Raw genomic sequence first — 24,008 nt, forward strand, 5'->3', positions numbered from 1 at the left:
TAACCTGGTTCTAAAAATATCAAACAGTGAAGGTCTGATATGATCTCTTTCAAACTGGGTAAAGCACGATGATCGACACACCACGGCAGCAAAATCTTTCAGAGATTTCCACGCCTACCCTCATAGTCTCAAATTTATAAAACTATTTGCAAAAAGTCAAGAATTGACTTTCTGGAAAATTTGAGCCAAATCGTGCTAATGAACACTTTCTTTTAAAATAAGACATTAAAAAAAAAAAAAAAAGATGACTTAAAACCCACTAGCTTATCAATTCGAATTCAGTTCTTCCTGGTTCGGCAACTTCCTGTAGCACAGAAACATGTGACGACGCCTGGGCCGTGCTTCAGGCAGACGGGGCTGGCCACATGCACAGTACTTTCACCCAGAGGCTGGAACCTCAGCTGGACGACTGTTTAAACTCCCCCATTCTAAGAAAATGATTTTGCAGCCAGGATGTCCAGGAGCTCCAAGTGGCAACTTTTCTGGTTCCCAGGAATTTAAGAGGCAATCATTTACTCTTGGCTTTCAAAGAGAACCCTGGGCTTGAAAGGCACAGTTACATCGAAAATTGATCAGCTAGCGATGACCCTGTGAAGCTCCTTGGGAGGGAGGGTGAGCGGTTCAGACACCTAGCCATCTGGGCTGAACTGTCTAGCACACTTTCCAGGTTGTAAATTTCCTGGCCCGAAAGACTATTTGAGAAGAACTTTTAACCAAAAAGTGGTTTTTTATTAGCTGAAGTACTAAAAAATGCTTGATTACTTTGATATGGAACACTACAGCTGTAAGACTTACCAACATCTAATCTTCAAGGCAACGTACATTTAAGAAAATAGCAAAAATATTGGAAAAAATCCAGGAAACATGGAATTTTAAATTATGGTAGATGAGAACCTTATTAAATGTACTGCTCTACAGCCTATTCAAATACACCAGAGAATTTGATAAATATCAACACCATACGTGTGGCTGAGACTGGTCTGGCTCACATTTGTCCGTCTACTTAAACAGCAAACAGCTGAACAAAATGATATATGCGCACGCTCAAACACGCTGAACACTGTACTTGAAGAACAGCCTATATAATTTTTTACATTTCAATTGCCAAATTTTGGTCTTTTTCTTTATTCTCAAAGTCTAAGACATTAATGGTTAGTACATAGACTTTTAAAGTAGAACTGCATATGGTTAGAAAAATATACACCAAAGGCATATATATATATATATATATTTTGTAAGAAAATAAAACTATGTACAAAAATCACTTGTGCTCATTAATGCTGATCCTAATTTGTCTGACTTTTATAATTAAGCACCACCATAAAAATGCAGGGCTTTGAGAGAAAGAGACAGCAAGCAAGCAGCATTCTCTTTACCCCCACCCCCAAGATTTCATTTCTCAGTCTCCCCGGGAGGTCCGGTCACCCCCTGGCTAGAGAATGCATTTAAAATCGTCCACAGCTTGGGAGGGTCCTCACAGTTGTGCTCTTGTTCCCAGTGCTGGAGGACTTCTTCCTTCCTGGCCAGCGTCTGTGCACAGAGGACACAGTTAAAGCCTGAACGGTCCCCAAAGAGGAGAGTGTGGGGGCTGGGACTCGCAGAGCCTCGGGGGACCGCCCCTGGCAGCGGCTCCCTGGGTCCCGCTTGGGCTCCCTCCATTTTCCTGAACCTGTCCACATCAGTGTGATGATGAAGGCACAGCTGCCTTTTCAGCTTAGGAAATGCATTTAAGTCCTCATCAGGGGGAGCACGCTTGAGTAGCCTCCTTCTCTCAGGATGTTGTTTCCTGAAAGGAGCGGTGTGTTTCACCAGTTCTTCCTGAGCTCCTGTGCTTCCCGGTAAGATCTCCTCTTGCAGCCGGCCCTGAATTTCCTCTCCGTGAACGTAAAGTAAATGAAACTTGATTTCAGCAAAAGACTGGGCAGTGATCTGACAACGGCCACATTTGATTTGTAATTTGACTTCGTCCGCCTGGGTTAGGAGGAGGTCTTCTTCTAGGCTTGACTTGTTTTCCCTGAAAAGGGGGAAAACAGTGTGTGTAAGATTTCACGCAAAACATAACTGGAACTTCTTGTTTAGGGATCTAGAACACGCCCAGTGAGGTGAAGGACGGGGGGAACGGGGGAAACGGCACACGGGAAGTGCAGACCACGGTGGACACCGACTATCACTCCTGGTTGGGGTCACACCATTCTCAAGCTACCAGCCTCCAGTGAAAGAGTGTTTCCCTTTCTATCTCTCCCCCAGGGGAGCTAACTATTCTTTGGTTACCAGCTAGGTGTTATCTACTCCAGAGTCAGGTAGTACCAAGTGAGGCACCATAGGGACCCGCTTTGTTCAGCCACACCACCCACTCGCTGCTGCCCTTCCTAACCTTGAGCACTGAATGCAGCTTGGACAGTTAACCTAAACATCAAAATGTACTACAGAAAACAATTCAGAAGAGAGGTTTCTTTACGGTGGCTGCTAGATGTGTTAATAAAAGGCATAGACAGGGGCGCCTGGGTGGCTCAGTCGGTTGAGTGTTGACTTCGGCTTAGGTCATGATCTAGCGGTTCACGAGATTGAGCCCCACGTCGGGCCCTGTGCTGACAGCTCAGAGCCTGAAGCCTGCTTTGGATTCTGTGTCTCCCCCTCTCTCTGTCCCTCCCCCGCTCACACTCTGTCTCTCTCTCTCTTTCAAAACTAAATAAACATTAAAAATAAAATAAAATAAAATAAAATAAAATAAAATAAAATAAAATAAAAGGCACAGACATATCTCAGTGGATAGGAACGTCTGAAGAAAAGCAGAGAAACTCTAGAAAAGCCAGGAAGACAAAGGGCAGGCACCCCTGATTTTAAAATGAAGGTGGGAGCAGAAACCAAAACTGAATAGAAAGTATTGAGAACAATTAGGACGATTAAGAACGATGAGGGACAGAGAACCTAAACTTAGAATTGTTTAATCTTCATGGTGCTGATGACAGTTCATTTCAGTGACTCTCCCTCCATCATCCAGTGGAAAGCAGGTGGACTGCTGGGGTTTCCCTGGCAGACCCATTGCTCTAAGCCCAGCCTGCCAGGCTTTCAAACTACAGAGCCCGCTTGTTCGTAACACCAGAAATCAGTACCCGCACAAGGCAATGATGACACGGGAGATGTTAATCTGGACTGACAGGAAAACTAGTGCAACTGTAGAGGGCTGGGTCTGGGACCTGAAAGTATGGTCAATATGGGGGACGCGGAGTCCCTACCATGGGTCAGACTATATTCTGGGGCAAACAATGACATTTAGATATAAATTCTGTGGCCACAAGTTTGGGAACATTACTTGTAGAGGGTACCAGGAACTATATACAGTGATATTTCCTATTTCAGATGCAAAAATCCTCTCTCACTGTGACCCCAGCATACTGCAAACTGGTGTCTGTGCCCCAGCTAACTGGGATTAGAGGAATTAAAAAATCATCACTGCTCAGAAAGCGACGAGAAATGAGATCACTCTTCACAGACATGGAGGAAGAGGTAACGACCTTCCAGAATGTTGATCTGAGGAATGTTTTTACAGACCCATCTTTCTGAAGAGGAAATACCGCTCTGTTCTCCAAATCCAAGCACCCCTTGCTGCCAGGCCTCCGTCCCCTTAGCACTCACCTCTCCACGGGTCCCTCCGGCCCTCGCGTGGTCAGGCCTCTGTTCTTTGACACATCCCCTGGCTGCCTTTCGCTGGGGGAAGGCTCCGTGCTGATGACAACCCGGTGCACTTCTTTTAGGTGGCCGAAGTAGACCCTGACGTGGCCAAACACTTTCGCACAAAACTCACAGCACACGAGTTTCTTCAGACGGTTCTCCGCGTGATGGAGTTTCATGTGTGCGCTCAGGCTGCCGGGACGTACATAGGCCTTGCGGCAGACTCGGCAGCTGTAAGGCCGTCTGTTAGTGTGTGTGTTCATGTGGTCACGAAGGTGCTGTTTGAACTGGAAGTGGTGGTTACAGACGTGACACCTGTGCCACGGTTTCTTAATGCCCGAGAGTCCGTTTCTCAGCGCAGAGCCGGGCTTCGGGGAGGTGCCGCTATCCTGCCTACAGCCGGGATACTTAGGGCTGAGGGGACTGTTTAACAACATGTCCTGCCCGAGGCTGCCTGGTGTCTGGGGCTGGAACACGCCTGCAGGAGAAGCCAGGGGAGCCAAAGCAGACACGACAATCACAGGCTTGGGCATAATGCTGCGGTATTTCTTCAGAGACCCTGGTTTTTGGTCACTGGATTCTTGCGGATCGGCTTTTACTCTTTCTTTACTATCTTTACACTTACTAATGACACATTTCCTCCTTTTTCCCTGAAATGCCAAAATTTCATCTGGTACCTTTCGTTTTCTTACTCTTCTCTTTGCTGCCCCACCACTGAGTTTTGCTTTGTGGCTGAGATCTGGTCTGGTGGCCGCACAAAAGGTACTTTCACAGGGGCTCTGTGGAGCAGGTGTCTTGCCGAGCATCTTGGTGGCTGCAGTAAAGCCCTCTGGGATGGAGGATGCCTTACCACAGGCTGCCCTGAGCCCGGGCACAGAGCCATCTGTGAGGCTCACGTCTGACTGGCCTCCACACACCTCCGCTGTTCTCCCTCTGGCATAGGGCAGGATGGGCAGTTTACCTCTGGGGACTGGAGAGATCAGCTGAACTGCACTGCTGAAAACAGCTGGTGATAAAATGGTCATGGCTTTTGTAAGATCAGCTTGTTCTCTCCGTTTCCCACTGGCAACGGGAGAAGGTTTACTGCAGGTTTCCTCACTCGCCAAGGTTGCTTTCCCTGGAGTCACTGCGAGGCCCGGCTTGGCTGAGGGCTCTTCTGGTGTGGATACCATCGGGGTGGCAGAAGGGTTCAGATCTCCATGGTCGTTGGCCCCTGGGGGTGGAGAGTCTCCGGGGCCACCATGGTTGGTCAGTGCCGCCATGCTGATGCTGGACGAGCCTGGGTCTAGTGACGGCACTTGCTCTGATTGACCAGGTCTGTGTGGGGGTTTGGGAAGGTCAGGTGGGGAGAGGGACGTTTGGGTTTGGGCAGGAGGTATGCCAGCACCACTCTCAGAGGAACTCCGAGTGGGTTTCTTTCTTGATCCTTTGTTATTTCTTGGGGGTTGGTATCGAGGAATAGGCAGCTTCAGATTTTCAGGCAGCGCCAGTCTGGGTTTCTGGATTGGCTGAGCGGAGGCGACATGTGGCAGAGCGACGAGAGAAAACGTCCCCTCCTGTCCAGCAACCTGCATCAGAGCGTAATTTTGGGTGGGCACCCCCAGAGGCTTGGCGTTGATGGAGGGTCCTGGATTCACCTGATCAGAGAGTGATGATGAAGGGCACGGCAGCACTCTGGATGTCAGGACTTTGGGAATGATTTTTGGTGCAATGGTCCTAAACTGACTCTTATTCTGCAAACCTTTCCCACTCTGAATCGTTCCAGAAGAGATGCTGGACTCACCTGCAATGACAATGGCAGTATAAAAAGTCACTCTGGTGTAACTGTCCTATTGTGGAGAGTGCAAATAAGCATCATTTCCTCTGCCTGTGATGCATTCCAAGGCTCACCCTTGGCCTTCTGGGCAAATGCCTGTGTTCCTCAACACCCAGCCTTAAAGTCAACTCCCGTTCACCTTCCCAAGGACGGATTATTCTCTGCTATGGTTCCAAAGCCCCCAGGATAACATTTACCACTTTCCACAGTAATTTATCTGTGTGTCTTTCCTACTCAACACAGAGATTCTTGAAAGTTGGACTCTGTCTTTCCCATTCCATATTCCACGTCCATCCTCTCCACGTACCTACTTCCGATTCCTGGTCTCCTTTCCCGCCCTCCCGAGCTGCAGAGACTGTCCTCTGGTATGTTCCGCTGTGTATTTCATTTATTTTATAGACATATCTTGTTTTCCCTATTAAACTTAAGCTTCGTGAGCATAAAGCTTCTATTTAATTCAGATCCATATATCCCAGTGTATCTTCAGTGGGAAACAAATGTTTCTTGTATCAAGCTCCTTTCTCACTCCCTTTCAGGACGCACCATTTGACCCACTGGCCGGTGCAGTTTGTTTTGCACAGTGGAGGAATTTCCACACTGAATGCTAGCTTTGTTGCTGTTTCCCGTGTGACTTGTGAATTTCTTCTCACACCTTTCAAACTGTTTATGTGTGCTTTTGCAATTAAATCACCAGCATTAAAAAAGCTGATGTGACACCTTAAAAAATGTTGAATAAAAACAAAATGATAGAAAATGATAAGATACAGAGACAACATAAAAAAGGCATGAATCACGTAAAAAGCACCTGCTAGGACACTAATAGGTACAATTTTAACTGATACAATAACACTTCCAATTCCTTATTTACTAGGTTAACTGAAGACCAAGTACAACTATTCTCAGAGAATAATTAAGGCAACATTTCAATGCACTGCTTCTAAGAACTGAATCATCTTTTATTCCCTGAGACCTCAAGGCCCAAGGCCTGGCTGCAGTAAAGTTCCCCTTTTCTAAGTTCCTCATTTCAGCCAAACTTTACTCCCACTCACGCTTGCTAGGTACCTACACTATTCGAGGGATTGGCTATGACGGGCCCACATCCCCTTTCTAAAGCCTTTGGGGGCAGATGTATTTTGCAATTTACACTTTCAAATTTTAGAAAAGTAACGAGATGCATAAGCCAAATGTTAAGTAACACCCAGCAGGGTCTGCAGAGCATCCAATTTAAACCTACCACCACTTCTGTAGTAAAATATAGGAGTATTCGCAAAAAGTGGGACAAACGGAGGGTTTTTAAAATAGTCTTGCTCTGTTCAGGTTTTGCCTCTGAATGAGCTTTGGTTTCCAACTTTTGATCACATTTTCTGTTTTCTGGGCTTTTGAGAGTCTGGAGCTGTGGATGAAGGACTGAAGAACTCTTCCAGGGATCCCAACGATACAAAGATGAACAGACACAAGTTCTACCTTAGGAAGCTGGCAATCTACTTCCATCTACTGAAACAGACAAAAATTTTAAATCAGCCTAAATTTTAACGTCTACAGTTACTGAACTAACAATTTTAGCAGAAGGTTGTTTCTTTTGGCAAAAATGACACTCCTCGCATGAGTAAGCAGCGTAGGAATAAGGTTGAAATGTATACCGATCAGCTTGTTCTAGAAAGTAATCCCTCTTCGGTGAAGAAAAAGTATGTTAAAAACATGTTTCACATGGTGGCTTGCATTAGGGTAAGAAGGAAAAAGACTAGCGCTATGGGAAAACTCAGGTCAGGAGAACCGTGGGATCTGTTCTTACCCTCTTTAGCTTTGTTACCCCAAAGCTCATGGGTGAATGAACTGGTCCATCATCTCACAACAGTCTGTTACAGATTGCTTCTTCTTCCCACATACTTTTATTTATCTTTTGGTTCTCTATCTATAGACTTTAAATGTAAATGCCTTCCATTTTTAGCCTTGTCTTCTCATCTTGGCGGAAGAAGTGCTGAAGTCAGTTGTAAATAAATGTTAAATTGGGATTGAGTTTACAGAAAGCTTAACATTATTGATAGCTTTTGGTTGCTTAAAGACAAGGCTTATTAAATAATTACATTAACAATAGTAATGGTCTTGGAATCTACACAACAAATCGAGGCTGAGGAAGGAAGAGAAGAGAAAACGTCTACTGCATACTCCCAGCGGACTGAGTACAAAAGAACAGGAAGAAAAGCTGCTTTGTCCTTAATCAGTTGTAAATCCTCTTGAAATAATATGTGACAATAATACATCACAGCACAAGACCCATCACCTCACTCATCTGCTCAAAACTGTCCAAGGGCTCTTCATCTCCGAGCCGGAGTCAGAGTCCTTGCAATGGCCTGAAAAGCCTCATGCCCTCAGCTCCTGGGAACCTCTCTGACTGACTTCCTTTGTTAGCTAAGCTATGCTCCAGCCGCAGTGGCTTCTTCACTGTTCCTTCCACGTGCACACACCCGCTTTCTCAGTGTCTGTACTTGCCGTGTTCACTGCCAGGATGAGCTTCTGCCTTCCAGATAAATGCCCACTACTTGCTGCAGCGTTTCCTTCAAGTTTGGTCAAATGGTTTCTTCCTGGGGAGCTCTTCTCTGACTACCTTAGTTAAAAACTACCCCCGTTCTGAACTTCCCTCCTTTCCAGTCATAATTTTCTGTAGCGCGTTTACTCCATCTTACAGATTACATCATGGGCCACTGCCTTTCGTCGGTGACGTGGAGGGCAGAGATTTTGTCCATGTCTCCAGGGTCCAGAACAGTGTTAGGCATGTGGCAGAAATGTCACAGTTATCTGTTGAATTTGTAAGTGGTAATTATGTGATTAATAGCTAAAATAATTCATAGACTGAGCTTAGAAAATCATCTTAAAAAAAAAAAAAAAGAAGAAAAGAGGGCCACAATTTAAAAGCAACCTTTAACTTTTCCCAATTTCTAAAATTAAAAAATAAGGAAATGGGTTAGCACCATAATAAAACCCTTTATTCATTAAAAAATTTTTTTTAAATGTTTCTTTATTTTTGAGAGAGAGAGACAGAGTGCAAGAGGGGAGGGGCAGAGGGAGAGAGAGAGAGAGAGAGAGACAGAGAGACAGAGACAAAGAATCTGAAGCAGGCTCCAGACTTCAAGCTGTCAGCCCAGAGCCTGATGTGGGGCTCAAACTCACGGACATGAGATCATGACATGAGCTGAAGTCGGATGTCCAGCCAGTTGAGTAACCGTGAGTGCCCCTAAAACGCTTTAATATAAAGAGAATAGGTGATGCCCACTGACTGGCCATCTGAGGGAGTAAGGGAATGGTAAATTATGCTGCTCAGGTACAAGACAAAATAGAGAAACAAGCAAGTTCTGAAAAAGAAACTGCTTTAAAGAAAACAGACATCCATAGAGGGACACAGCAGGGATTGGAGTGAAGAGAGAACAGACAACTGGAAATGGAAAAACTGAACCACAGAAGCAGAGGATGGTGATGTCAACATGAAGAAGAGCAGAAATAACAAAGACCAGAAGGTACAGCTGAAGCAACAACCAGTGGTCAAGGTCACTTCGAAGTCTCTGAAGATTTAAGTTGGGAAGGGGCTTCCTATTTTTTATGACCAAATCTAAGAAAGCAACCTTCTGACAGTTAAGGTTTCCAGAAGTGAAACTAGATATATTTTACAGAGCCATCCAAAAGGGAGCGAGCTAATTATGATGCATTTAAAGTTAATGTGCTTTGATTGATCTTCAAAAGTTTCTACGTTACAGTGGAAATAAAATCACACAGGAAGAGCAGTGCCATTCAAAGGAAAAGGAGGCCAACTCTGATGTGGGAGTGAAGGAAACCCCTCAGGGTAACTGGTTGTGCCAGCAAGGGAGAACACTGAGCTGTGAGCAGCCTGGGCGACCGGAAATGAGAGTCATAAGTGACAGGTAAGATGACTGCCAAACAGAGTCAACTCTCAAGTTTGCTGCAATTCAACCAAGTGGATCCTGGGGTAGAAAAGTTGATCAACTGCCTTCATGATCAACAATTATAAGATAATCATAAGAAATCTTTGGGGTGAAAGATAAGGCCTTATTAGATAAATGTAACCTACTCATGTTGGCCTGGATCTATCAGGAAGTACAGACAAGGGTGAGGGTGTCTGTGAAGGTGGTGTTGCACCACCAGAACCATTAATGATGGAACAACAGGGAATGGAGTGATGCATTAGAAGAAACGTATAAGGCAGGAGAACGAGGGCAAGGCCCGAAAACGGAAGAACAACCCCTAGGAATTACTTAAATATGTTCAGCAACAGGGTACTCATAAAGTAAATATCCAACCATACAATGCAACAGTAAAAAAGAAAGGTGGGGTAGACTGATCTGGAATACTCTCCAAGATATGAGATGTATAGATTATTATTATTGTGTTAGATTAAAAAAACAGTGGGGTACACACACAAATATATTCTTTACAGGCACAGAATATCTCTAAAAGTAAACAAAAGAAACTAGCATCGGAAGTCGCCTTTGGGTTGGGGGCAAAGGAAACTAAGAGGTCAGGATAGGACATGTGCTTATTTCCCAGCGAATACTCTCTGCCCCTGGCACACAGGAGGTTCACACCTATCTGCTGAATGAATGCAAGGAAAATGAAGTTTCCCTTTTGAATCTGTCATTAAAAGAGGTACCTTTGGGGACAGTCACGGTGGGTAAGTGTGTGTCTTTGCATAAATGACTGTGTCTACCTTACACACGGTGTCTTCTGTTTTTATTTTCCTTGCCTATTTAAGGACAAGAATTGCTAACGATAAGGGAAGTAATCTAATAATCCGACAGGCCGTGCATAACTACCCCCCAAAGTTAAGCACTGAGAAGTATTAGAGCTCATTACTTCCCAAGGACAATGGGAGTCCTGAGAATTGTTCCTGCAAACACTAGACTCTTCAGGAGAAAACGAGGCAATCTGCAATAAAGGTCAGTTATGCTACAATAACCACAGGTTTGAATTTTTTTTTTTCTTTTTAAAGTAGTTTGAACAATAGGAGTCCTTAGAGAAGCTGAAAATGCTGTTAAGTTTTTAAAGCTCCGAAATACTAGGATGTGTGCTTGTAGGAAGTCTTTCTTGGCAATGCAGTTACTACAGTGGTTTGGTCCACACACATTTACAAGGCCTCCCCAGATGGTGTGATCTACAAACCCTCCCCGTCACCTACTGAATTATAGATCTCAAAGAAGTGTGCACTAAATAATGAGAGGTAGAAATTTCCAGTGACATTCATAATTTCTGGAAATCCTGCAAAATTTCCCATAACACTGTTAAAGAGACTCACAGGACTCTCAGGCACTAAACATGGACTTTTATTAACTGAAAACATAAAAGGCGCACTCAGTAAAATTAATTCTGTGCAATTATACAATGTGAAACTTAATATTAGGATTTTAAATATGGGCTGTTTTTACTACGTTAAGTGTATAAAAAAAAAACTATTTTGAAAAGTGACATTTACAGTTGGTGAAAAACCGATAGAACCGTGGATTAAAGGGAAACACGGAGGCATTGAGTCCTTATTAGGGCTAGAATCTGTGCTAGGTCTTTTAATTGAACCCTCACACAAGCTTTGCAAATAAATATTATTGTCCCCTTTTTACAGATTGAGAAAAATAAGACTTGAGGACTTAAGTAATGTGCTAAAGTCCACGTCATGCAGATCTCCATTCCGATCTGAAGCAATGACCTTCCTCTCTTTCATTCTCTCCTCAAAGGGGCTAAATTATATACCAAGTTTTCCTAATTAACTCCAAAATACAGTGGTATCTCTGAATTTTGCAGAGACAAAAGGGGAAATTTGAAATAGAAATGGCTTGTCATACATATCCCAAAAATTCGATTACAATTAAATGACACTTTCTGAAAGCCCACTTGTTAGGAGAGAATTCATGAAGAATTAATAGTCATTTGAAGGTAAAAGCAGATTTTTTTTTTTTTAAGGCGAATTTGCCCTTAACATCCATAGGCCTCTGACAAGTCCAGTAGAGTTGCCAGATAATAGTTGTTTGGAGAAAGTGCAATCAATGTGTGTCCTCCTCCGTCACCACCAGAGGACTGGTCGGACAGGCAGAGACCCAGAGGGCAGAATGAGGGCTAATGGTACTCAGTGTCAGCATGCAAGCTAGCCCGATCGCACTGCCTCACGACAAGGCTGGCAGAGATGCTACTAAGGAATACGTACGAGGGCAGGCAGTTTTCTACAAGCCTGCCCACAACTCACCCCCTCCTTTCCACTGGCAGAACCATGGCCTGCTCTGTGGCTTCTCAAAAGTTGTTCCCACTCGTCCCTTCATTAGTTTGGGCCCAGTTCCATCACCCCATCTGTTCGACCCACTGGCCTGCTGCTCAGCATGGAGTAGTGATTGGGCACAGAGATGAGAGCCCCTGCTCTTGAAACGGGCTCCCTGGACCGAGGCTCAGAACGGAAGTCCTGCCAAAGTCTTAGCCACAGAAGTGCCAAAACTTTTAGACATTGTTTAGGTTTTAATTTTATTAAACTGAAAGACCCTATTTTTAATTTTATTTGTTGGCATCCCTGTTCTCCCTCTCACTTGGCTTTCTAATGAGAAATTCCAGTTGGGGTTCAAACTGTTTCCCAAGATGGTCTCTGGTTAAAACAAATATGGTAAAAGCCTGGAGAAGCAGGAGATAAAAGAAATGCCTCATAACCCAAGGGAGCTCAGCTTATTTTGTTGAAAAACCTATAAGCACGTTTAGCTACCGCCCACCTTCTCCCCAGGGCGCCGTCCAGGCACTGCAGCGCGAGTCCACAGGAATTTATGGAGCAGTGACTACAGAGCGCCCTGTAACATGTGCTGGCAACAGGCACCAGTGTATTTTGTGTCTACAGACTCAGGGTGCCATTTCTAGTCCACTTATCTGTAGCACTAAGACCTCCTTGAGTCAGTACATCTAGGACCCAGATCTCTAGCAATCTGATACTATACAAAGGAAATAAGCACTTCCTAATCGCAGATCTTGTATCCGGAGCCCATTTTTGTCCATTCTCTTTGCACACTTCCCTGCTGTGCAGAGCTATGCAGCTAAGATAGCTAAGGCCTTCTCCTTCCCTCCTGTAACACCACTAGTGATATCCAGGCATCCTCCCTTCAGGACACACCTTTGAGAGCTGTCTTGACAAACAGTGAATTCACTACCTAGCTCTGCAAGAAAGGGAATTCTTGTTTTTGGAGCACCAGAGTTTCTTTATTTCCTGGCACTTATCGAATTCTTTACATGCACTAGCTCATTTAATCTCCACAAAAAAAAAACGAGTTAGAAATTACTGGTATGTACATTTTATAGATAAAGGTTTCGAAGCTGGTAAGTAGCAGTTCTGGAACTCAAGCCTTGGCCCAGCTGCCTCCAAGGTCTCTTTCCACCTTTACATGCTGCCTGAGCTATAATGCACGGTTATGGCCACTATCACGGTCTCTAGTGGAAACATGGTTTTGGGGGTCAGATGTGGTTTCAACTCCTGGCTCTGTCTCGTGGGCTGGGAAAGTCATTCCCAGTGAGCCTAACTGTTCTCATTTACAAAAATGGCATAAGAGTATCTCGCTGCAAAGGTCATGGACAGGATTAAAAGAAAAAAGGACCCAGGAAAAGTGCCAGGATAGTGCCTACCAGTTAGGTACTCAGCAGACATTAGCTTTGCACTTTCTCTTGACAAAAAGCATGAGGTTCCTGAGTTATTTTTGGTGGGTAGAAAAAAAAAAGCACAAATCTTGAATGCTAATCATATGGAAATAGTACTGAATCCTTAAACTGATGTTTCTTTGTTGAGAGGTAAATGAAGGAAAGAGGGAAGAAATGGCTATAACTTGTGAATCACGGTCCTACTAGAACTGTAAAGCATTTTTTCCTCCCTTTCTCCAGCCACCTATTACCACAGCTCAATCTTCCCTACATCTGATCAATCCTATCACCCTCTCTTACTCCCTGCCCCGAAGTTTTACACATCCCATTGACAAAGTGCTAATCAGAGGAACAGTTACAGTGAATAGGAGTTAACATATGTGCATTTTAAAGAGCTGTTTTGTGGGGACACTCCTCCCTGCTTTTGTTTATACTGAGTATTGATGCTAATTGCTGTTGTTCTCAACACTGCCTGGGAAGAAAATAGCTCCCCTAGTAGACCTTTCAGGGGTGGGGGTGACTCCAGGTCTCCATGGCCCTGGAAGGGAAGGGGCCCAGGGGAGAACTGGGGACACTGGCCACAGGTCTGCAGGACTGTGAGAGCAATGGCCATGTGATTGTTTGATTCAGGAGGAAAAATAAGTGGACTCTCACAGAGGGTACGGGCAAGTCAACCACAATTTTGAAAGCACGTTCTTGTAGATTTCAGTATTTTGTTGAGGAAATCATTAAGAAAGAAATTTAAGATAGCTTGAATACAGAAAGAAAAGTTGGGCACTGAAAGAGGAGCCCACAAAACTGAATTAATTAGACATGTAAATGTATCAGGAAGCAAGAGGAAACAAGCATTCTTTATGGAAGAACTTAAAAGCTAATTAACTAAAATGTTAATGGCAATACAAGGAAAAATAATACAATATGGTTTGTTAAGTTCAAGTAACTTATTATTCTTTTTGAGCCATATAATTCGTGTCCCAAATGAAAATTTAAAATGCATTATCATTTAAAATACATTTTAATTATCCTCAATTTCAATGAATTTCTCCATTTTAATTATCAGTCCTTTTATCAGTCCTTATTTCTGGGAGGACTTTTTGATTTCCAGTACTTCTGATGAAAAGCAGTTGAAAACTATATGAAATCTTTTAATTTTTAATACATTTAGGAATACAAAGTTATTAATCTTTTTTGGCCAAAAAATGATAACATGCCCTAGGTCTTATTCATTATTAGAAAACAGTCAATTTTGTATCTTTACCCAAATCTAAGAATGACTAAGTAGCATGAAAATTTAACTAAAAGCTAATGACCTACGGGGGGACACAAAGCAAGACAAATGGAAATTTTTGAAATGCCTTATTAACCCCATTCTCTCATTCTTCATCTTGTTGTTAATATTATTAGGATTATTAAGATTCAGTTGGGTCACATAGTTGAAATTCAGAAGACCTTGATAACTGAACTTCATCAAGGTAAAAGCAGCAAATCATTTCATTTGATGTTCTACCACTAGCAAATACCTGTGCACACTGTCTTTCCAGGAGATTCCGACATTTTCCAAGTCAGTTGTTTTTCAACACAATGGGTGAGCGAGGAAACATCTCCTGTGAAAGAGCTTTAGGAAGCTGCTATGATATCTCATGGCAAGAACTCTTCCATGAACAAATTAAAAATGGGCCCCTTCCTTTTAATCTTATATTTTAATATCAGTTGGAACAGTTAAGTATCCAGGATGAGTAACAAGATGACAGTTGGTGAGGAAAACCTTTTCCTTAGTGGGATAAACAGAAAGATAAGGTTTCACCATGCAAATGTGCAGTCAGTTGGAACAATTAAATGAGGACACAGGCAGAAGGTTCTTGCCTTTGGTCAAAATACCAGGATTATGAAACCAAAGTGGTAAGGATCATGATGTTTCAACACCAGTATGGTTAAAAGCAAGGGAATGGAATCACAAAGATCCTCTTATTTTTATACTGTGATTTCAAAAGTAGATTTATTTTATAGAATGGACATTTTTAAGGAGTATGCAAACCGCCTCTTTAAAAAATGAAATAATTGTTCCACTGCTTTATGGCACAGTTTTACAGATGTTTTATTTTCACTTCTGATTTATCTTCAACTCACAGTGACTTATAACACTTTCTGCTGCAAGTTCCTCTATACCTCAGCCTTTATGTCAAATAGCTCATGATTTGAAAGTGCAAATACACAGGACTACATATTCCTTTATCATGTGCATAATTATTCCCTAAAACTCCTGCTTGTAAATCTTGACTGTCACTTATTTCTTAGTCAAGATGCACCTTGAATAACATAGAGACACCACGTCTAATACTGACACACTGAAGAAAATTAAAAAAGAGGAAACGAAGCACCGGGTACCCACAGGTACTGAGGTAACTGGGTCAGCAGTGGTTACCTTTGTGGAGCTGACCAGATAGTTGTATGTGAGCTAACTAGCAAATACAGATTCTGAGATACATCTAAGGTAGGTAATCAGATGCTGACGTGAGCTACTACAGAGAGTGAAATCATCAGAGTTGGAAAGCTGTGGGACCACTTTGGAATCCTTTCCTTTTGAATTCTGCCTGGCTTCTCCTCCATCAACACCTTTATTACTACACGGATGGCAATGACAAAGTGTGGCTGAAGGAATGCATACTCACATCTATGCCTCAGAAACACGTAAGAGTTAACTCTCCATCTTCCCTGAAGAGATTCAGTGATTATGTGGTCCACCTGTGTTCCCTTTTCCTCAAGGCACTGCACATTTGTATGTGTGCGCACGCAGGTTGCCCCGGTTCTGGAGCTGGTGTAGTGGCTGACCATCCATGGACATTCCTAGTATATGGTGGGTTTTGCACATGACTGTCTTCCTACGGCACCTACCCCACCTGGCCTGACATTGTACTCTCCACTCCCACTGCTAACTGCTTAATGCTGAGAAATCCAACCACTGTGAACACTGCGAAACATTACAAATTTAAAGTTTCCAGTGTTGACTTGGAGACCTAGTCCACAATCTTATTATCATTATTTTTTTAATCCCTAATAGACTCCCTTCAGTTCCTCACTGGGGCTAGCTCAGGTTTCTCCCATTGCTTTTCCAAGGCACTCTTCCTCTACCCAACCCCCACCTTATTCCTGTCTCTCTCAACAATGATTTTTGGCACTGATCTTGCAATGGACTGAATGTCTGTGTTCCCCCAAAATTCGTATGTTGAAATCTTAATGCCCCAGTGTAATGGTATTAAAAGGTGGGGCCTTTGGGAGGTAAATAAGTCATAAGAGTGAAACCCTTATGAATAGGATTAATGTTTTTATAAAAGAGACCCCACAGAATTCTCTTGCCTTCTTTTGGCCATGTGAGGATACAATGATAAGATGGCAGTTTGCAACCCAGAAGGGAGCTATAAAGGGGAACAGAATACGTGATCCCAAAATATGCTACTTTGGTAAATGAATTATTTTGAGCTGAACATAATTGAGATCCAGAAGACTCCAGAAAAACTTTTACCTCTTCCTAACTACCTAAAAGAATTCTGCTAGGGGGCCTGGCTTAGAGAGAGAGCTATTACTAGACAGAACTTTTATCCGAATGCCTTATCTGTATGGCATGGCACATATCTAATTATCAAATATCTGCTCTATTTATTATCCTATGAATTACCGTCCTCCCCTTTGGAGCCCCAGGCCCCATCCTGTTCCTTAGCTCAGGGTGGCCTATAAGCCTCAACTATGGGACTTGTTTTGGGGTCTTATTGTCTTTATGGGGCCTCCATTCATACGTAACTAAATTTGTTTTTCTCCTGTCCTATGTTAATTTGATTATTGGATCAGCCAAAGAATCAAAAAGGGTAGAGGAAAAATTTTTCCTCCCCAACAGCTGTCACCAGAATCTGACCATGCTGGCACCTTGATCTTGTACTTTCAGCCTCCAGAACTGTGAGATATAAATTTCTGTGGTTCATAATAAGACACTTATTCTATGGTACTTTGCTATAGCAGCCTGGAGTGACTAAGACCTCATGGAGAAAAGAGAAGTCATCAGGTAGGAACTCATTTACTGTTCTTTCTTTCTCTTTCTAAACTCTCATATGTTAATTCTATAACACAAATAAATTTACTTCTTCTGGAATAAGGGGAAAGGAGGGAGAAGCACTATCACTCTAAATATACAACTCATCCATCTCAAGTCCTGAGACACTAAAATGTGAAAAAAAATGTGCACTTCAGAATAAGGAAATGGGAGTATTCCCAACCCTGTTCTGTGTCCCATGCTTCTCTCCATACCCTTCATGCTGGCTCAGAGATCCTCTACCATCAGGGAGCTTCCATTCTTCCCTGACTCCTTTCTAGAAGTACCTGCTCAGTCCCATACAGTCACCGCTGTTTCTTTCTCTGTTTTAACTGTCCTTCATTATACTGTGATTCTATTATCTGTCTCCTCCTGCTAGAATATAAACTCCAAGAAAGCAGGAGTTTATTTTGTTCACTGCCAGGACCTCAGTCCCTAGAGATCAGTATCTGGTACACGGTAGTCACACAATATGTTATTTACTAAACGAGTGAACTAATAACTCTCAACCGTATTGTCTTGCTTTCTCTTTTGCTCTTGCTGAACACAAAAATATAAAATCCAAAATGCCAATAAAGATTATTTGGGCTCTATCTCCTCTTCAAGATACTGCCCTATCTTCTTTTTTTTCTTCATGAGAAAACTTAATAGTTAGTATATATAGTCCTTGTCTCTACTCATCAACTTCTATCCATCCTTCAATCCCCTACACCCTAAATTCCATTGTGAAGTACTAAAATGTCCTTCTGTCAGGAGTCAGATTGGGTGCTTAATCTATTATATCTCACTTAATCCACCACCAACTCTTAATATTAACATTTCCAATCCACAGACATGGAAACTGAATATTTCTTTTAAGGGCGCAAAGCTGGTAAGTGAAAGTTAGATTTGAACCCAGGTCTGTCTGACACCAAAACTGTTCCCCTTCCATTCCATCACACTGAACTTATTACTAAGGTGTTTTGCAATTTATCCACTTATCTGTCAATCTCTCCCAGTGGCTGGTGAGTGCCACATAATCCATATCTATGTTGAGAAAATAAAGGTGTTTTTTGACTAACCTTTTTTAATCAGAGAGTGCAACCCTCAAGAGAGAGAATGAGCCTTCTTTCTTGTTCTTCTTTTAATGTTTATTCATTTTTGAGAGGCAGAGACAGAGAAAGAGAGAGAGTATGAGCAGGAGAGGGGCAGTGAGAAGGAGGCACAGAATCTGAATGAGGCTCCAGGCTCCGAGCTGTCAGCACAGAGCCCGACATGGGGCTGGAATCCATGAACCGTGAGATCATGACTTGAGCCAAAGTCAGACACTTAACCGACTGAGCCACTCAGGCACCTCAGTGAGCTTTCTATTTTTAACAGGAATCCATAGCGTGGTTGTTTGAGAGGCAGTTAGTACAAAGTGATTCCCTTCACAATGTCCTGGATGTTAGAAGCTAGGCTTTTGCATGGGTGGCCTTCTTTTACAGAACCTTTGGTGAGCAAAGCAGGCTCACACCAAAATAACTTTTTTAAAGCTGAACAATTACACAATAAATTTAATGACACTTTTTTGTGATGTGCAAAAATGAAGACAAAGGTCATTACAAAGGTCTTTTACAATTTTAGAAATAATATACATTTTCTAATCCCATACCACCTGCTTCTAAAACTGAAGTAACTGACGAACATTGGGACGAATGAAAAAGTCTAAAAAATGTTGAATTTCTGAATTTCTTATGTGGCAAGTCCTACCTCTTTAATAAACTTGATTAAACATCAGTGTCATGGCCTATAGTTTGGTCTGGGGAATATTCCTTTTTTTGGTGGAGTGGAGGGAGAGGGAACTCCTCAGGGAAAAGCAAACAAATTACATGTAAGAAGGAGAGCAGAGGTCTGGCTTTGGTTTTTCCTTTTGCTACCAGAAAATGTCTGAGCAAGATGATCTTTATTGCCCTTTAGCTGCTCCCTTTAACAAGAAAGGATTATATTAGACCATCAGTTCTCAAAGTGTGGCCTGCAAACCCTGGGAAGGGTCCCAACACTTTCTTCTTATACTAATAGTAAGATGTCACTTGTGTTTTCCAGTGTGCTGACCTCTGCACACGTTGCAGTCAGTGATAGGGCAAAGGGGATAATTAGGTAAAACCCCTCTGGCACCTTAGCCTGAATTCAGGCAGTGGGAGCAAACTGTCCACTTAGCCATGTTCTTTGCCAACACACTCAGTACAACACGGAAGCAGTCTGAAATTTTAGTTTTATAAAAACCATGATCCTTACATGTTTTACAATTCTGTGTGATGAAATGGTTCACGCTCATGGAGCACTTATGCTGCACACGGAAGGAAGATGGTTGCCTCGAGGAAAAGCATCTGTGCCACTGAGTTGTGAAGCTGAACTATTGGCTTTTGTCGTGGAATACCGTTTTTACTTGAAAGAATATCTGACAGACACATGTTCAAAGGGCATGGTCAAGCTTAGGTATCTGACAGACATTTTCTCAAAAGTGAACGAACACAGCCTGTCACTATAAGAAAAAACATCTGACGGTAACCGTTGCCAGTGATAAAAATCATTCTTTCAAGTGGCAGTTAGAATTTGGAAAACTTGAATCCATCACCAGGAGGTTGAAGCTTCCAAATGCTTTAAGATTTTTCAGAGGAGGATGGTGGTTCCATTAACAAATAGGACTTTTAGAATACTGGATAAAAGGATGAATAGAAGATTTGCAAACTCAGTAAACGCCTCCCAACCTCCCAAATACCCAGTAGATGATGTTACATGGATGGGTAAATGACTCACTCAAGTGTAAGGCCAAAGAGTAACAGAATACAAGGAGTACCTTGCCATGGTTTCAAATTTCACACCTCAACTAAAGTTTAAGGGGTTACCTGACTGGTTTAAAGTCAGTTATGGTTATTGGACACATTTTGGTGTTGTAGCGAAGAAAAATATACACAATTATCTGAAAAGGCTATTAATATTCTCCTTCTGTTTCCAGCCACTGTAAAGCTAGATTTTTTACAAACACTTCAACATAAAGGACATTATCACAACATATTGAACGTAGAACTGGATATGAGACTCGGACTTTTTTTTTTTTTTCAATATATGAAATTTATTGTCAAATTGGTTTCCATACAACACCCAGTGATGAGACTCGGACATTTTTAATGAAGTCAGACTTTAAACATATTTAAACAAAAGTCAAGGCCAGTCTTCTAACAGTTTCTAAGTACATAAAATATGTCATTTATGTTAAGTTGTAATGATTATTTTAAAATGAATTCACAAATATGTATATATTTTCAGTTTATAATCTCAAATATGATAAATGCCAATGGATAATGTAACGGACATAAACAAACGTTCTTTAGAGTCCTCAAAGTTTTATGAGTATAAAGGGGTCTTGAAACTAAAAAGTTTGAGAACTGCTGAACTAGATGAAATCTAATACCCCAGCTCTTTTGAGATTCTGTGATATTTTTGTTGTGTGTGTGAATGAGAACAGAAGATAAAATCTGGAAATGTCTTACTTCCGGCAGTTTTTACTTCCTTCATTGTTGTTTCCAATGAGAATGTAATATGGTAGATCTATAGGACAGAGTTTTGAAAAAAAGCATTTAAAAGTAATTTATCCTAATAAAAATATCAGTTATAATTTAAATATCAGTAGTTGGAAATGCTAGAATACAGATTAAATAATAAAATGCTTGACAAAAATCTTATAAAGGTGTAACACTTCAGAGATTTATTTTACCTAATTTGAATTTATATTCATGGAATATGTCATAAATTTTATTTAAACTAATGGCATTTGTATTTCCCCCCAGTTTTAAGAAATGTCATCATGAGATTTTCTTGGTAGTATAAAATCATTTTAAATTATTTTATCGAAAGGAAACTAGTAAGTTTTTGTTTCTAGTGTAAGTTGGATGTTGGAATTTCTGTAAACACTTTTAAGATTTTGATGCCAAGTAATTTACGGATGAACAGTATGTTCATTCTAGTAAAGCATTAAAAGAGTTATGCATTTCTCTTAATAGTATTAGACCTTTACAAACATGAAATGCCTAGCCTATATTTCTGGCTTGCACAGCATCCTAAATACCTGTGTCAAACTCTGCTTTTATCCCAGCCTAACTCATCACACCAGCCATCTGCATAAATAAAGATGTAAGCATCTGCTATATGGCAAATGGTCTCAGGGGCAGATGTTTCCATCCTTGTGTTCATGTCACTGGGGCTGGATACATTATTTGAACAGATGTACACAATCTGAAAGTGTTATGTCCCTCAGTGAAATGTCTCCAACTGCTTTCTATCAAAGAACATAAATGCTATTTGCACCTGCATTTATGTTAATAATATAAAGGCAGCAGGGGTTCTGACAAAGTGGAATGTGATGCTATGAAATATATTTGCATGGTTAATTGGGAGTTTCTGAGAGACTCTGCTGCCAAATGGCCACACTGACATTGATACATGCCCGAGCAGACTATCTGATTAGTAGCCTGCTTTTTAAGCAGGTGGAAATACGGCTATTTCAAACAATAAAAACATTCATAACCTCATTTACTAATAAGGATATTCCAAACTCTAGCATTTTATCTCAAAATAGGAAAGTAACTTCCATTATAACATCTACCTGGTAAGTTTTAGGCCACTCAGGTCATTTCCATTTTGTTCTATGAGGAAATTTCTATAGGTGTGTGTATGTGTGTGTGTTTTCCATTTGTACTTCTGTCAACAGCATAACATGCTATTAATCCATAGTGATATTTTGTAGAGGTTACTACATTGGAAAGTTCCAATTGCCAACATTAAGTAGTTAACCAAAACCAGCTTGAAAATGTCAATTTGTACTTGGTCTGCAACATAAAATGGTACCAAAAATCCAAGAACAGCATTTACACCACTGGCTAAGATCGAAATGTTTCCATACGAATGTCACATATTTGGAAATAAAACATTTTGGTAACATGTAGGGAATGTCTCCCCCACCCCAATAATGAGGTCACAAAGCATGTTAACCACTAAATGCAAAGCATCAAATTATAGTGGTTCTCCTTGCTACTGTGCATTAAATGTGAGGGCTGAAGAGCTAAACAATTTGCGATAATAGTTGTACTCATAGCTTTACTGAGCTAAGAACTTGGGGTCTCTTGCAAATAATATATTTATTACTTTATTAACTTGACACTGATAATATCAACTTTGCACAAAATTCTTATATTTGAGTTAAATGTTATTGAGTTAAATGTAACTTATTCTGCAAATTATTCTGAGACATAGGTTGTGCTTTAAGAGTTTAAAAGGTGAAAGTGTTCATATACAGCCGATCATTTACAGATTCTGTATGTGCAAATTTGCCAGCTCGCTACAATTTATTTGCAGCCCTCAAATCCATACTGATGACGTTTCCATGGCCATTTGTGGACATGCACAGGCAGGAAAAAATTGAATCACTTCAAGTGCACATTCTCAGCAGTGGCTGATGCTCTGTCTTGTTTCAGCTCTCCCCTTACAATGAATGACAAGTATCATTTTCGTGGTCTACAGTGTCACATTTTTCTTATTTTTTTTTCCTTTTGGTTGGTGATTTCACTGTTTAAAATAGTCCTTAAGCATAGTACTGCTGTGCTGTCCAGTGTTCCTAAGTGTAAGAAGACAACGTGCCTCGCAGAAAAAAAAAAAATCCATGTGTTACATAAGCTTTGTTCAGGCAAGAGTTATAATATTGTGTCTGTGAGTTCAAGGTTAAGGACTCAACATAAAACTATGTTCTGTATCAATAGTTAATGAAAATGTGTTGTGACCAGAAGCTCACAGGAACCCCAGTGCTGTGGAGCAAAAATTCAGTATTAGCCAATTCAGTGTCTGTGGTGACGTTATAGAACGTGCCAATTGTGAATGATGGGAATCAACTGTACCTTATCTCATTTGGCTATTCTAGAGCAAGAATTAATATCCCCATTTGAAAGATGAAGGGACTGAGGCTCACTGTATTAGCCAAGATCACAGAGCCTAAAAAGAAGGGGGGAAGGGTAAAAAAGACCTCAATACTCCAGCTCTTAGTTGAGAATTCGGTTTTTCACCAGATTGGGAGGGGAGAAAGACGGGGGAGAAGGAAAGAAAAGACAAAAATGGGACAGGAGCTTAAGAAGCAGCTTTAATACCATGTTGGAATGAGTCAAACTTTAGTTAGATAATAAGATAATAAACCATTTTTAGGCTAAACCCTCATAAAAAGAAAACTGTTCTGATAGGCTGCAAGCTTTACTGAAATGGAGCCGTAACAGTAGAGTTTAGTTTGGGTTTCCTTTCTCCCCCTGTGCTCTTTGCTCATGGCCTCTCCAAAGGCAATAAATATTTGTTAAATGAACACACAGACTTGGAAACTCCACCCTGGTGTCTCATCAAGAAGCAAAGATTAAAATGTTTTCACAGCATCTAAGTCATAGATGAAATTGAGTTTAAAGTATTTTCCACAAAATTTAATGTATATATGAAAAGCCACTACATGCCAAAGTGCTTTCAAGGCTGCCAAAGACAAAAAATTCATCAAGAAGTTTATAAAGTACTAGGAGCTTAAAATAAGATCATTTTTCTAAACTTAAAAGAAATATGAATATTCACTAGTTTCCCCAAGTGTTCCTTGAGTTCTAACATGCTACATTCACTAATACCAGAATGTTTATGTCTGGCTGCACATATATATTTTTAAGTCTTTATATTTTTATAATTATTTTAAAAGTATTTTATTAAACTCAGAAAATCCAGGGCTGTTTTTTATTTTCAGAT

At 41.3% G+C, this 24,008-nt stretch overlaps 1 protein-coding gene across 3 annotated transcripts in view; it reads right to left on the reverse strand.

The window, feature by feature from the left end:
* Positions 1–236: 236 nt before the first annotated feature.
* The window catches only part of ZNF438 (zinc finger protein 438), a 134,099-nt gene continuing 110,327 nt past the window's right edge, over positions 237–24,008 (reverse strand). For all 3 annotated transcript variants that reach the window (XM_047065207.1, XM_047065208.1, XM_047065206.1), the window contains 2 exons: positions 3,637–5,455; positions 237–2,014 (listed from right to left, as the gene is read on the reverse strand). In XM_047065207.1, the coding sequence (XP_046921163.1) occupies positions 1,393–2,014; positions 3,637–5,455 (2,441 nt within the window). In that variant the 3' untranslated portion in view covers positions 237–1,392. The remainder of the gene's footprint in view (positions 2,015–3,636; positions 5,456–24,008) is intronic.

Source organism: Lynx rufus, unplaced genomic scaffold (assembly GCF_022079265.1).
Source record: "Lynx rufus isolate CCGP_SWC_20201006 ecotype Redwood Valley unplaced genomic scaffold, mLynRuf1.p SCAF_7, whole genome shotgun sequence".
NCBI classification, from domain to species: Eukaryota; Metazoa; Chordata; class Mammalia; order Carnivora; family Felidae; genus Lynx; species Lynx rufus.